The 14,037-nt window shown below is 44.8% G+C and overlaps 1 protein-coding gene across 2 annotated transcripts in view; it reads left to right on the top strand.

Moving 5' to 3' along the window:
- Nucleotides 1-14,037, top strand: part of Scn8a (sodium voltage-gated channel alpha subunit 8) — a 163,516-nt gene that overhangs the window by 107,148 nt on the left and 42,331 nt on the right. For both annotated transcript variants that reach the window (XM_040753785.1, XM_040753786.1), the window contains exon 13: nt 8,313-8,445. In XM_040753785.1, the coding sequence (XP_040609719.1) occupies nt 8,313-8,445 (133 nt within the window). The remainder of the gene's footprint in view (nt 1-8,312; nt 8,446-14,037) is intronic.

Below are 14,037 nucleotides of genomic sequence, written 5' to 3'. Positions count from 1 at the left end.
TGGAGAAAACTAATTCATTTGTGAGTGGTTGCCAATTGGAGATAGCTTCTGGGCTAGGTTTGTGTCCACTTTCCCTCTGAGACCCCATCAGGCTGATGTGTACAGGCCCTGTGCATGCTGTCACCGTCTCTGTGAGTTCATATGTGAGTTCAAATATGCATCAGTCCTGCTGTGTCTAAAAGCCTTGTTTCCTGGTGTTCTCCGTCCCATCTGGCTCTTACAGTCTTTCCAGCTCCTGTTCCACAGGGTTCTCTGGACCCTGAGGGGAGGGAATTGATGGAGACATCCCGTTCAGGACTTAGTATTCTGAGGTCTCCTACTCCCTGCATATTGTCCAGCAGTGGGTCTCTGTATTTATGCCCATCTATTGTAGGAGGCAGCTTCTCTGATGATGGCTGAGCAAGACACTGATCTATGAGTGTAGCAGATGTTAATATTCATTTCGTTTTTACCTTCCTTTAGCAGAACAGTAGTATTTGGTTTTCCCCTAAGTCCCTGGCCTATCTATTTAGTCTCAGGTTCTTGGCCACCAAAGCATTGTCAGGATGGGTTTCATCTTGTGAAATGAGCCTAAAATCTAGGCAGATAATGATTGGTCAGCCTCCTAAGCTTGGTACCAGTATTGCAATAGAGTACCTCGCATATAGGTCACCGCTGTAGATTGGAGGGCTTGTAACTGGGTTGGTGCTTACCTTTCCCCTCTGGTGGCATGCAGAGTACCTTTCAGTACCATGAACACCAGCCCACAGGAGTAAGACTCTAGATAAACACCAGCTCAACTTCTCCATGTTCAGTGAGTTATGTAAGTGTTATCTTCAGCTATAGGACCTTACCTTCAGATGGTGGAGAGCAACTAATAGCTTTGGCAGTAGCCTGGGTTGTGTGGGGCTCCCCCATGGAGTCCCTTTTGCTAACAATTAGATTAGATGAAACCCATTCCCAGTACTGGAAGCTTCATTTGGTGAAGTGAGATAGCCAGTTGGACCTCTGTCTCCTCCATTATTTGGCAATTCCATTTAGATCACTGTAATACATGTATATATTTTAGGGTTGTTTTTTTTTAAGTAGACATAGTGCTGTGAAGTTGCCTATTAGACTGCCTTAATTGTGTCATATAAGTTTGGGTATATTGTGTATTCATTTCCATTCAATTCTAAAAAGTTTTAAATTCTTTTTTAATTTTGCCTTGACCCACTTTTCATCTAGTAGAGAGATGTTCAGTTTCCAATTAGTTTATAGACTTTCAGTTGTTTCTGTTGTTGTTTATATCTAGCTTTAATTTGTGATGGTCTGATAGGATGTGGGGGCCGGGTATTTCATTTTTCTTGTATCTGTTGAGACAGCTTGCTTTATGTCCAAGTGTGTGATCAACTTTGAAGGAAGGTCCATGAGGCGCTGAGAAGAAGGTATATTCTTCTGTGTTTGAGTAAACTGTTATGTAAACATTTACTAGGTCCATTTGATTTATGACATCATTTAGCTTCAGCATTTCTGTTTAGTTTTTGTCTGGACTACCTGTTTATTGGCAAGATTAGAGTATTGATGTCACCTACTATTAGTGGGGGCGTCAATATGTGATTTAAGGTGTAGTAGTGTTTTTGTTGTTGTTTGTTTTTTGTACTTGGGCACCCTTGTGTTTGGTGCCTAAATGTTTGGAATTTCAATATCCTATTGGTAGATTGTTCCTTTGATGAGTATAGCATCCTTCCCTATCTCTTTGGATTAGTTTTGGTATAAAGTCTATTCTGTCAGTATTAAAATGGCCACACTGGCTTGATTCTTGTATCCATTTGCTTGGAATATCTTTTTCCATCCTTGTACCCTGAGGTGATGTCTGTCCTTGATGTTAAGGTGTGTTTCCTATATGCAGCAGAAGGATAAAGCCTGTTTTTGCATCCATTCTGTGTCTTTATTTTGGGGAATTGATGTTGAAAGTTATTAGTGGGATGTATTTACTGCCATGCATGCAGGGGTGGGCATTCTGCCAGGTTCCCAAGGGGCAGGGCCAAGGTTAGTATGGACAATAATAGTTGTGGTTTGGAGCCGGGCGGTGGTGGCGCACACCTTTAATCCCAGCACTCGGGAGACAGAGGCAGGTGGATCTCTGTGAGTTCGAGGCCAGCCTGGTCTACAAAGCGAGTTCCAGGACAGCTTCCAAGACAATACAGAGAGACCCTGTCTCGAAAAACCAAAAAAAAAGTTGTGGTTTGGGGTTTTATCCCCACTCTTTTGATTTGCTGGTCAGAGTTTATTTTTTCCTTGTGTTTTCTTGAGGGTGGTCAATCTTTGGGTTGAAGTTTTCTTTCTGTTGTCTTCTATAGACTATATACTGCTTAAATTTGTTTTTGTTTCAGAATATCTTCCTTTTTCCATGTATTGTGGTTGAAAGTTTTGCTGGATAGAGTAGTCTGGACTGGCATCTGTGGTTTCTTAGACTATGTAGAGCATCTGCCCAGGCTTTTAGAATCTCTACTGAAAAGTCAGGTGTTATCTAATAGGTCTGCCTTTGTATGCTATTTGGTCTTTTTCCTTTGGAGTTTTTAATATTCTTTTTTTGTTCTGTATGCTTAGGGTTTTGATTGTTATATGTCATGGGAACTTTTTTCTGCTCCATCTATTTGGTATTCTGTATGTGTTTAGTACTTTGATACACACCTCTTCTTTAGGTTAGGGAAGTTTTCTTCTGTGATTTTGTTGAAAGCATTTTCTGTGCCTTTGACCTAGGTTTCTTCTTCTTCCTCTATTCCTATTATTTGTAGACTTGGTCTTTTCAAGTGTCCCAGATCTTCTGGATATTTTATGCCTGGATATATGTTTTTTTTTATTTAACTGAGGCTTCCATTGTTTTCTATCATGACTTCAATGCCTGAGAGTCTCTCTTCTGAATCTTTTATTCTGTTGGTGAGGCTTGCCTCAGAAGTTCTTGTTTGAGTTCCTAAATTTTTCATTTTCAGTTTTACCACAATTTGGCTTTCCTTTGGTGATTCCATTTCCACTTCCGTGTGTGGAAATGGAATTGCATTCCACTGTGTGTGTGTCTGTGTATGTTTGTGTGTGTGTGTGTGTGTGTGTGTGTACTGTTAGGTGTGTGTGTCTGTGTGTGTTCATAGTTTCACCAATGGATTTATTCCTATCCTCTTTAAGGCCCTTGAGCACATTCATAATAACTATTTTGAAGTCCTCCTCTTGTGCTTTATCTATATTGAATTTCTTAGGGCCTGCTGTAGTAGGTGTCCTGGTTGTTACTGATTCTGTTTTTACGCTGGTGCCTAGGTATCCACATCTGAGATTATTATAATTCTAAGTGTTGATTTGATCTGGTCTTTGTTGGTTTCTGATGCCCCCTGGTTAGTAAACTGGTGTGTGGATTGCCTGGTAGGGAGCGCTGCTGAGTCCTTGCTGGATGTAGCCACTGGGAGTCCTGGATAGAACTTGTTTCTGGGTTTTAGGAGCTGATATTCAGGGGTGGGGATGGGCTAGAAGGATGGGGAGGTTGGGGCTGAGAGGGTCCACAGGAGGAAGGAAAGCTGGGTCTGCCAGAAGAATCTGGATCCACGGGGAGTGAGGGAAGAGAGGGAGGGTGGGCCCATGATAGTGGTTGTTACATGCTGGGCATGAGCCTGGGTGATAGTCACTGGGGGACAGGAGATCACCTACCTTGTTTCCAGGGAGAAAGTATCTCCCGTGTTGAAGAGAGATAAAGGGATGGATGAGGAAGGAAGGCTGCAAGGGAGGATCAGCTTAGTCCTTGGGATGGGGGCAGAGAGGAGGGAGTGCCACAGTAGGTGATCTCCTGCAAAACTGGGGATGAGCCTGGGGACCAGAAGGAGAGTGAGGACCTCCTACTTGATTCCAAGGCCAGCATGGCCTAAAGTATGAGGTTAAGGATGTATATCATCACATAGGACCGGAAGTTTTCTTTTTTAGTAAATACCTTTGTGATGAAATTCTGGAGCATATGGTAAATTATGTTTAATGTCATGAAAAATTATAAAGTAGTTCTTTCAAACAGTTACACTGTCTTTTATCCCAGCAAGTGTATTAGAGACAGTTTTGTTTGTCTTTGATTTATTTGCTTCATTCATTTACTTTGTGGTACTGCTGATTGATCTCATAATATAAACAGGCACTGCCACTGAGCTACGCCAGCCCTCTCTTTTAGTGCCAGGCAGGGGTTGTTTTGTTTGGTTGTGAGTCTTACTGTGTTGTCCATGTAGACCAAGCTGGCCTGGAACTCAGAGATCTGCCTGCCTCTGCCTCTCAACTGCTTTTCCCTTTTTAAATCAGTAACCTCTATTATTAGTCACATAGTTTATTAAAAATTGACTGTAGCCAGTAAGACAATGCTGTATGAGAAGCAGATCCAGGTGTGTACACATGACATGTACACAAGGGAAGCACAGCTCTCCCCGCAGCAGTCAGGAGCCTCTCAGCATACTCAGCATACGCGTGCAAGTGAGCAGCAGCTCTTTCTGCAAGAGCCCGTGTCCAGAAGCCTGCCAGTGCCAGAGCCCATGTTCAGAAACCTGCCAGTGCCAGAGCTGGTGTCCAGAAGCCTGCCCAGTGCCAGAGCCCATGTTCAGAATCACACCCAGTGCCAGAGCCCATGTCCAGGAGCCTGCCCGGTATCAGAACCCATGTCCAGGAGCCTGCCCAATGCCAGAGCCCATGTCCAGGAGCCTGCCCAATGCCAGAGCCCATGTCCAGGAGCCTGCCCAATACCAGAGCCCATGTTCAGAATCACGCCCGGTGCCAGAGCCCGTGTCCAGGAGCCGCCTGTGGCTCAGAAGCCCATCTTGAGCCTGCTGTGACTGAGACGTACAGAGTGACAGAGGCAGTTGGGCTGTGGGGATGTAGATATCCTCTTTAGTGCATTGTTTAAGATCTCTTGACCACTGTTAACTCATTTTTATTGAGTTGTTGATAGTTTCTTAGTTGCTCTAGATATAGATCCCTTAGGACAAAATCCAACATCAATTTTTATTTTGTGATACTGCTTTCTACATCTTGTTCAGGAACTTTGTCTCTGCTATCAGTGTTATGCAAATGTATGCTGACAGACAGCCTAATGGCTCTTGATTTCATACTCACAGCTCTGATCTTCTCAAATTAATTTTTGAATATGAAGTGAAGCCAGGATTGACCTGGATGGATATCCAGTCTTCTGGGACCACTTGTGAGGGATTCCCTTCCCTGTTGCGTTAGTGCCTTAGTTCGGTGCATTGTTTTATGTACTGTGAGTCTATGTCTAGTCTACTCCTCTCGCCGAATTCTCTCTGCTTACACCACTGCACGCTAGCCTTCTTCATTCCCATCTCACGCCAATCTTTTAAACAGAGTCTGCATGCATTTAAAGGTGTGGAGCGAATGTCCTTCATAAAGTTATTTTAACATTCTAGGTCTTTGTTTTTTAAGATTCCTTTTTCTTTCTCCAGCCTTTACATGTCCTTATTAATTTCAGAAACATCAGTTCTTTCTAAAAGCCTTGGATTTTGCTGGGCATTACACTGAACTGATGGGTCAATTTGAGGGGGGGCATCTTAATTTTGGTATCAGTGGACTCCTTTATTTATTTAAGTCTCCTGAAGTATCTCGCTACATAATTTATCATGAGATTTTTATTCCTTGGTATTTTTTATGTTACCATAAAGATATAATTTTTAGAGCTTTATTTTTGAAATATTGCCAGGATATAGAAATTTAGTAGAATTTCCCATCCTATGCATTGTAGCATCTTGATTCTGTTGAATTTGGAAGATTTGAAGAAAATTTCATGAAGTTTCTACATATACAATAATATTTTCTGTAAATAGCTGCCATATTTACCTATTTATTTTCTTTATTGTACTAGTCTGGACTTCAGGTTCAGCCACTAGAAGTGATGGAAGAAGATGGCCTTCCTTCTTTCCTGCAGTGAAGAGAGAGGGTTTAAAGTCTGACGCGGAGGTGTACTTTTGTCTCTCTGTGGTTAGGCTGAAGCTGCCTGTTCCCTTTAGGTTTGCTGAACTGCAATGTCACAGAGGTGTTTGATTGTGGATGCCGTTTTCCTGTATCTGTGGGGTGATCTTATGCATCTTCTTTGTTCTGTTGGTCTGACAACACTGATTTAGCTTGCTTTCCTTGGTTAAGCCCAGTTTCTGTACCCTCTCTCTGGTCTCCTTCCTTACATTTGCCATAAGAAGATAGGAATAATAGTTGTTTGTTGTTAATAAGTTTGAAGTTTTTTGTGGTTTATGTGGATTTTTTTAAATAACTAGGATTGAGAGTAAAGAACACATGGCCTGAGTCCAGTTCCCAGCACTGCGTAGGCAAGAATGAGGGCTTCCTAGTAAGGACCCTTAAATGATGACCTAGTGAGCTTGCTTGCTCTTTTAGACTCTGTCTCCATTAACCTTGGTTTTTAAGGTCATTGTTAATATATTCTGAAGACATTTTAATTTGTTTTATACAGATGTAGAAAATAGTAAGATGCCAAAACTATATTATATGTAGTTTCCCATTCCTTAGTCATAATCTGGTCCTTCGGAGGTGACCATTCTGAAAATCATCAGTCATATACACTGTAGATGGACTAAACGGTCAACTCGGTAAAAATCTAGCATCAAGCAGGGGGTTGGTGGCGCACGCCTTTAATCCCAGCACTTGGGAGACCGAGGCAGGCGGATCTCTGTGAGTTCGATGCCAGCCTGGTCTACAGAGAGAGTTCCAGGACAGCCTCCAAAACAATACAGAGAAACCCTGTCTCAAAAAAACAAAATCTAGCATCAATCCAATGGCAGAAGTAAGCGTCTAATAGATTAGAGCCTTTGTTCATTTTTACATGATCATCACTTTATAGTGTAGTAGATTAATCTGGTTTATTAAATGTTCTATCAGAATGGAAACTGTAGCAAAAAGTGGCTTCTCAGAAAAATGTGTATTTATCTGAGATGATGCTTAAGTCATTCTTACAAATACAGATGTCTTTATAGCACTACAATTAGAAATCTCCAAGGAAATCAGTTCTTTCTCCTCTCCATTTCTTCTGTAGTTCTGCTACATAAACAAGTAAGACCCGAGTGAACCAAATGTGTTGGTCAGTAGGACAGTGTGAGTAAACATTTTGATGAGATAATTTTGTCATCTAGTAGGATTTGCCCTCTGTGCAGTCTTTCAAATCTAAGCATGTGTAAGGACAGAGGGTTTTTGAAGAACTCCTCAGAAGTATTTTATTTCCAAAACAACCAAGATCATTTTGGAACTGATCTGGCATGCTTCTCATTTCATACAAACATGTCTTTTCCTGTGCTGGAAATGCTGACTGCCCAAGCCACATGGAAGGAGCAGGAAAGTCCACATAGGTGGCATAATGCAGGAGACAGCATGTTTACCAAAGAGGTGGTTTTTAAACCACCCATTAGACTGGTCTGATGTAGAGCAGTCACAAAGAGCTTCACCCAGGGGCAGTAAGAAACCCATCCGTGGGGCTTGGAAAGGTGGCCATTTTTTAAGAGTCCCAGACCCACATGGCTTCTCACAACTGTCTGTAGCTCCAATCCCAGGAGATCTGGCCTCCACAGGCACCAGTCACACACATGGTACACAGACGTGCACACAGGCAAAGCAGCCACATATACATTAAAAATGATGATGGTGCTGATGGTGATAAACTCTGCAGCAGCCCAATACACCACTGTTAAACATTAAACAAATATATTTTATAACAGCCTCAAGAGGGATTTGCCATTTGTATGTTATTTGGTTGGGAAATCTAAACATTGTAATTTAATTAAATGGGTTTGGTTTTGGGTTTCTTGTTTTTGTTGCTGTTGTTTTGTTTTGTTTTGTTTTGTTTTGTTTTTGACACAGTATCTCACTATGTAGCTCTGGGTGTCTAAATCCAGTCAGAAAGTGGTTGGTTACTCTCAAGATGTCTTTCCAGGCCAGTTGTTATTGTAGCTTGCAGGGCTCATGGATGGCTAAGACTTGTGGCAGCTCAAGCCAGACCAAATGCCAGCATGGGGGAGGGCATGAGGTCCCCTTGGCTGAGGAGTCGTGGCAATTGCAGCTGCTGCAGAGGGAGGAGGACACTAAGATGGATGGGAAGAGAAGGGGTGAGTGGACCTGGGAGAAGCTGGGGATGGGGGGTACACGTAATCAAAATGCACTGTATGGAGTTCTCAAAGAACTAACACAACATTTCTCAAGACATTAAGAAAGCTATGCAGACCTTAAGGCTTACACTCTGGACTGACAATCCAGTAAGGCCCAAGCCTTGTGTCTACCCAACTGTACTCACCCTTTTGCTTTATTTTATTTATTTATTTTCATAGGCAACAACTGAGGTGGAAATCAAGAAGAAAGGCCCTGGGTCTCTTTTAGTCTCCATGGAGCAGCTCGCCTCCTACGGGCGGAAGGACAGGATCAACAGCATTATGAGTGTGGTCACAAATACGCTGGTGGAAGGTATGTGCTCTGATTGCCCATCAGAGCAGCTGAGCTGTGAGTGTAAGGAGAGGGCAAATAAAACCCTGCCCTTGATGTGAGTCTTGCAAAACTCTGTGAGCCTTTGAAAAAGATCTTACCAAATATAGAAACCAGGGTCACAACCTGTCTTCCCAAAGCTGCATTCAGAGAGTCGATAAAGTCCTAAGGTCTGCCACCAGCATCATACAGAGGTAAGAAGGATAGAGGAACGCAGAGGATGACTGGAGGATCTCAGAAGCCCCAGTGAAGCCGTCATAGACAGATGCTGTGAGACTTCACAGCACGTGGGTAGAGCAGCAGATACCAAGTGATGAAGTCCCCTTCCTGGCCCTACCTCACAGTGTACCTGCCCATGCAGCCCTATAGATGTTTTCTGAAGGAACATGTACTGTGCATTTGATTGTTCTTAATTCTGCCACTCTCCAGATAGCCCACATATCCACAAATATGTGTAATGTGTGACTGACTAAGCCCAAACCAAGAGTGTCTCTCAAGACTTGGTGCCACAGGGAAAGAGCAGCCTCTCTCGAGTCCTAACCCGCCTGCAGTGATGTGGCTGTGCTGACTTCTCCTGGCTACGTTTCTCCCTGACACGTGCTTGGCATGCCATGGAAATGCTGAGAATTTCCTTTAGGCCGTGGTACCTCCGGCAAGTACCACCCTCTCCACAGTCCTGGTGTATATCCCAGGCTTCTCTTGGAGGCAAGCCCAGTAACTAGGATCCCTCACATGGGATTCCCATTGGTTCTGTTTGATTTTCTTCAACTGGTGCTGGTTTAGCTTCAGGTGGCCATTCTCAGAGTACACACAGCCAAGTTGCCTCAGTCCCTGAGATGGTGGTACTTGAGAGTGTCCTGCTAGCCACAGGATGTATTAATTACTTTTTGAGTTGTTTAAGTTCATGGTGTATGTGTGTGTGTGTGTTGGGGTAGGGGTACCATGGAAAGAGAACCCCTAAGAAACTCCTGTAAGAGTATTATTACCCCTGGAAAAAGATGAGATGCACCATACCAGGCTTAAGAGAACATCAAGTCAAGTAGTGTGTCTTAATTTTAAAAAATTAAACAACCTTCCTTCAGCCACCTGAACAACCACTGTCCATTCTAGTTTCTCCAGCTCCCATTGGGGTCAGTGTCTGCTTTGTGGCTTGTGTGTTGACGTTTCAGGCAAATTACTGCAGACTGTATTCCAAGTTAAGAAACATTAGCTTGGGAATTTTGGCTAATTTTATTATTCACTTAGAGACCAAATGTATACAGCAATTGAGGAAGAATTACAGGCTCCAACAGATACATTCATCACTGGCAGGGTCACTGGAACAAGGGAATGCTCTGTCCAGAGCAGCAGTTACTGACTGCTCGGTACAGTGGCCTGGCACACGGTTGGCCAGCGTGGAGACTCAAACAACACGGTCAGACTGGGCTTCGCTGCGCTGGGCAGTTACTTCTGGAAGCCTTAGCTGAATATAAGCCATTGGGGCACTTGCACTTCAAAAACTGACCTTGTCTTTCTCCATTCTGCTCCACGAATTCTCTACTTTTTACTAGCCACACATTAAAAAAGAAGAAGAAGAAGAAAGAAAGAAAGAAGCATCACTGGTGATAGAGACTGCTGTAGTTGAAACCATTCCAGTACTTTCCTGTTGGTAGACTCAACTGTTTCCATAGCCTGTGCCGGTCCTACCGCCCGACACCCACACACCCCTCTGTCCTACCGCCCAACACCCCCCACACCCCTCTGTCCTACCGCCCAACACCCCCCACACCCCTCTGTCCTACCACCCAACACCCACACACCCCTCTGTCCTACCGCCCAACACCCCCACACCCCTCTGTCCTACCGCCCAACACCCCCCACACCCCTCTGTCCTACCACCCAACACCCACACACCCCTCTGTCCTACCGCCCAACACCCCCCACACCCCTCTGTCCTACCGCCCAACACCCACACACCCCTCTGTCCTACCGCCCAACACCCCCCACACCCCTCTGTCCTACCGCCCAACACCCCCACACCCCTCTGTCCTACCGCCCAACACCCACACACCCCTCTGTCCTACCGCCCAACACCCCCCACACCCCTCTGTCCTACCGCCCAACACCCCACACACCCCTCCTGTGCTACCGCCCAACACCCACACACCCCTCTGTCCTACCACCCAACCCAACTCCCACACACCCCTCCTGTGCTACCGCCCGACACCCACACACCGCTCCTGTCCTATACCTTGTCCTGACTCCTTTGACTGAAGCTGATGATCTGGAACTGAGTGGCGTAAAGAGGCTGAAGACATTAACGAAGATCCACTGGCTTTAACCACTGACCCTGCTGTGTTTACTGCCTGCCACATTAAAAGCGTTAACCGAGTGATTATTCCTGCTTCCCAGACTTACAATTGGGAGGCTCGGATGTCATTTTAATCCAAAGATTTAAATAATTGCTTATGAACCAATAAAACAGGATCTTGCCTATCTGAAGGCTTAAACACTGTAGTGGAGAATTCTTGAATTTCTTCAGGAGAAAAATGTCTCTCCCTTCTCACACCATCCTATTGCATACTCGCTCAGCTTGTCAGGTAGGAGCCTTGGTGGTGTGTGAGGCAGTGGTGATTCTCTAGGGAGGCCTGGCCAGACATTACTGCCTCCCAGACATCCATCCAGTTGATGCTGCCTTTGCCTCTAAACGTGCAGAGATGGGGGGGACTCTTTCTGCCTTGCCAAAACCTGCTGAAGGTTGTTGAGTTGAGTTGAGGGAAACTCCTGCCATAAACCTGTTGGTTCATCAAAGTCTCCATCTTGGTGAAAACAGTTCCCAATATTCCTAGGACTGAGATATGTGGGTAGCCCCTCTAAAAATATCCAGAAGCAATGTAGGACAAACTCCACAAACCTCACACTCCCTTATCTGAGCTCATTCCCCCAACAAACACTTAACCTTGGAGGCCCAACCAGTAACAAGAAAGTTCCCAAAAAACATCAGGTAGTGTGTATATCTGTCATTCTTTCACTAGAAAAGGTGAAGCAGAAAGATCCAGTGAACCCATGAGGCAACATAACGAGACCCTGACTCAAAATAAACAAATAACTAATTAAAAAGAAACTAGCAAACCTCCCCGTTGAGCCAAAAGGGTCTTCTCCATCTCCCACACTCATTGAACTCTCTGTGGAGCTGATTGCCTGAGGCTCACCCCAGCTCTGGAGTGTACATCGTGGGCAGGGAGCAGGTAACCCCATGGGAATCTTCTGGGTGTCCCAGAGTAGGGAGAACCCTCTTGATCTCTGGAGCCTAGTTCAGTGTAAAGTATGGCAATTGTGTCGTTTCTCAAATGGGAACGGTCAGGGCTTCATCTTCCGCAAGCAGAGCCGCCGAGCTGCAGACATTTGGAGAAGGGAGGAGATAAAAAAGGAACGGAACCAAATTTCCAAATATGTACTATAAGAATTTATGGAAATAAGAGAACCTTTTCATTTTCTTTTCTGGGGAAGAAAACTAAATTTACCTTGGGAAAGGAGGGGGTTCTATGAGAAAGAAGCCAAAGCAAATTCTCGTCACAGACTTCTTTTTCCCACGCAAACTCCCACATGGCTCTCACTGGGGACCTTCAATCTGAAAACCAAGGCAACCATTTTCTTAGCAACCAGGGAGCCAGTCTGGTACCCACCCTGCCTAAATAGAGCCATCACCCTGGGCCACAGCCAGCTGGCTGGAGAAAGGACAGGATGGGCAGAGTGGTTAACAGTAGCCATCCTGTTCTTGGGGAAGCGTTGTACATTCTTATTTTTTATTTTTTATTTGTTTGTTTATTTAATCATCAGAGGTTTTCATTTTTTTAATTGGGGGCTTATTATGTAGCCCTAGCTTGCCTAGTACTTGTTACTTAGTCCAGGCTGGCTTTGAATTTGTGGCAACCTTCCTACATTAGTCTCCTGAGTGCCGGGCTTACAGGAGTGCCCAGATCTAGGGAGAATTTTATTTTTATTTTATTGCTGTTAGGCTTCTTGTAGAATGTCTTTACCAGATAATACCAGATAAGGAACTTGGAATTTTGTGATCCCAGTTGCTCCGATTCCTGTAATTTGAGGAGAGTTTTGTCACCTACACCTTGTGCCTGGGTTGGTGTGGCTGCAAACTGAGCAGTTCTCTGCCTTAGCTGCCCAGCCGGTCTTTTTAATTTCGGTTTCCTAAATAATCTGAGAGACCATGTAATCAGTGTCTCTTCAGTGCTGAGTCTCCCGGGCCTGGGCAACCTCTTGAAGGAGGGCGTCCCTGTGTCAGTGTGTCTGGGGAGGTCACCTGGGAAGGAGGGCATCTCTTGGGTTGGCTTCAAGCTCCTCCTCTCACTCCAGTGTAATTCCTGCCTTACCTCCGTTATGTATGGGCCAAAACTAGATTCTTCTTTAAGAGAGAGGGCATAAGACAAAGTAAGGGAAGGAAAAAAGTACGGAGGGGATGGAGAGAGAAGCTACGGGAAGAGAAGGGAAGGGCAAGAGAGAAGAAGCTAGGTAAAGAGTAACGGGGATATGAGAGGGTGCACCCTGTGTGACTCTTAGCTGTGAACTGCAGCCTCACTGGAGGTAGGGCACGGGCCTGTATTTTGCAAGCAGTAGCTCATGTGTGGCAGCCGCCAGCAACACCTTTTCTGCTGATGGAGACAGCAGTCCTGCCAGTTAAATTATCCAGAGCGCTCACTGACTGCTAGGGTTTAATTCTGTGTGTGCGTGTTCCTGTGTATGTTAGTATAGTTGCATGCAGATACACATGTGCATAAGCACATGGAGACCAGAGGTCAAGAGGGTAGACTGGCGCCAGTGAGCTGCAGGGATCTGCCCATCTCTGTCCGGCCAGCACTGGGGTTACACACCTGCACAGGGATTACACATGCTCGTGTAGGGAGCATTTTACTGACTGAGCCATCTCTCCCAGTCCCCAGCTTGTTTAATTCTAGCCAAAACTAACTAATTAAAATTTAAAGAGATTTTTAATGGTCCCACAATTATTAGCAAGTATCAGGCCTAGTATTTGAACCCAGGTATTCCTGGCCTCAGTGTTTATACTTTTAATGGCTGCTCTGATAAAAATGTAACATCACTGTAGACTAGAGCACCTTGCACGTAACCAAGGACTTCCTTTGCAGGTCTGCAGTTAGTGCCTTCCATGCATCATCTCTAGCCCTTAACTGTACCTATGTAGCTTTGTCAGATGAGCTTGGCAGCTCACTTTCTGCTCAGACTTATAAAGTCACAGCTGAGCCCTAGAGGTCAGTCACTTCGCTTTAGATCATCCAGCTGGTGAGCACTGCAGCCAACTGAACTGGGAAGTCAGACTCCTGACCACCATGATCTGTCCTGTACCCGGTGCATTGAGATGTATGTATAACTGGATCATTGCTGATAGGTAAGGGACTTGTCCTTTCCTCCTACTGGAAGGAAACCTGAGGATCGGCAGGCAAGCACTCTCTAGTCACAGCATCAATAGTGGCAACCACCTAACTAAAGGAAGATCCTGTATGTCCTATTTCCTCTCCATACCAGAGGTTCTCAGCCTTCCTAACACAGTGACCCTTTAATACA

Source organism: Mesocricetus auratus, unplaced genomic scaffold (assembly GCF_017639785.1).
Source record: "Mesocricetus auratus isolate SY011 unplaced genomic scaffold, BCM_Maur_2.0 Super-Scaffold_100010, whole genome shotgun sequence".
Lineage (NCBI taxonomy): Eukaryota > Metazoa > Chordata > Mammalia > Rodentia > Cricetidae > Mesocricetus > Mesocricetus auratus.
This window is presented reverse-complemented; position numbering and strand designations above follow the sequence as displayed.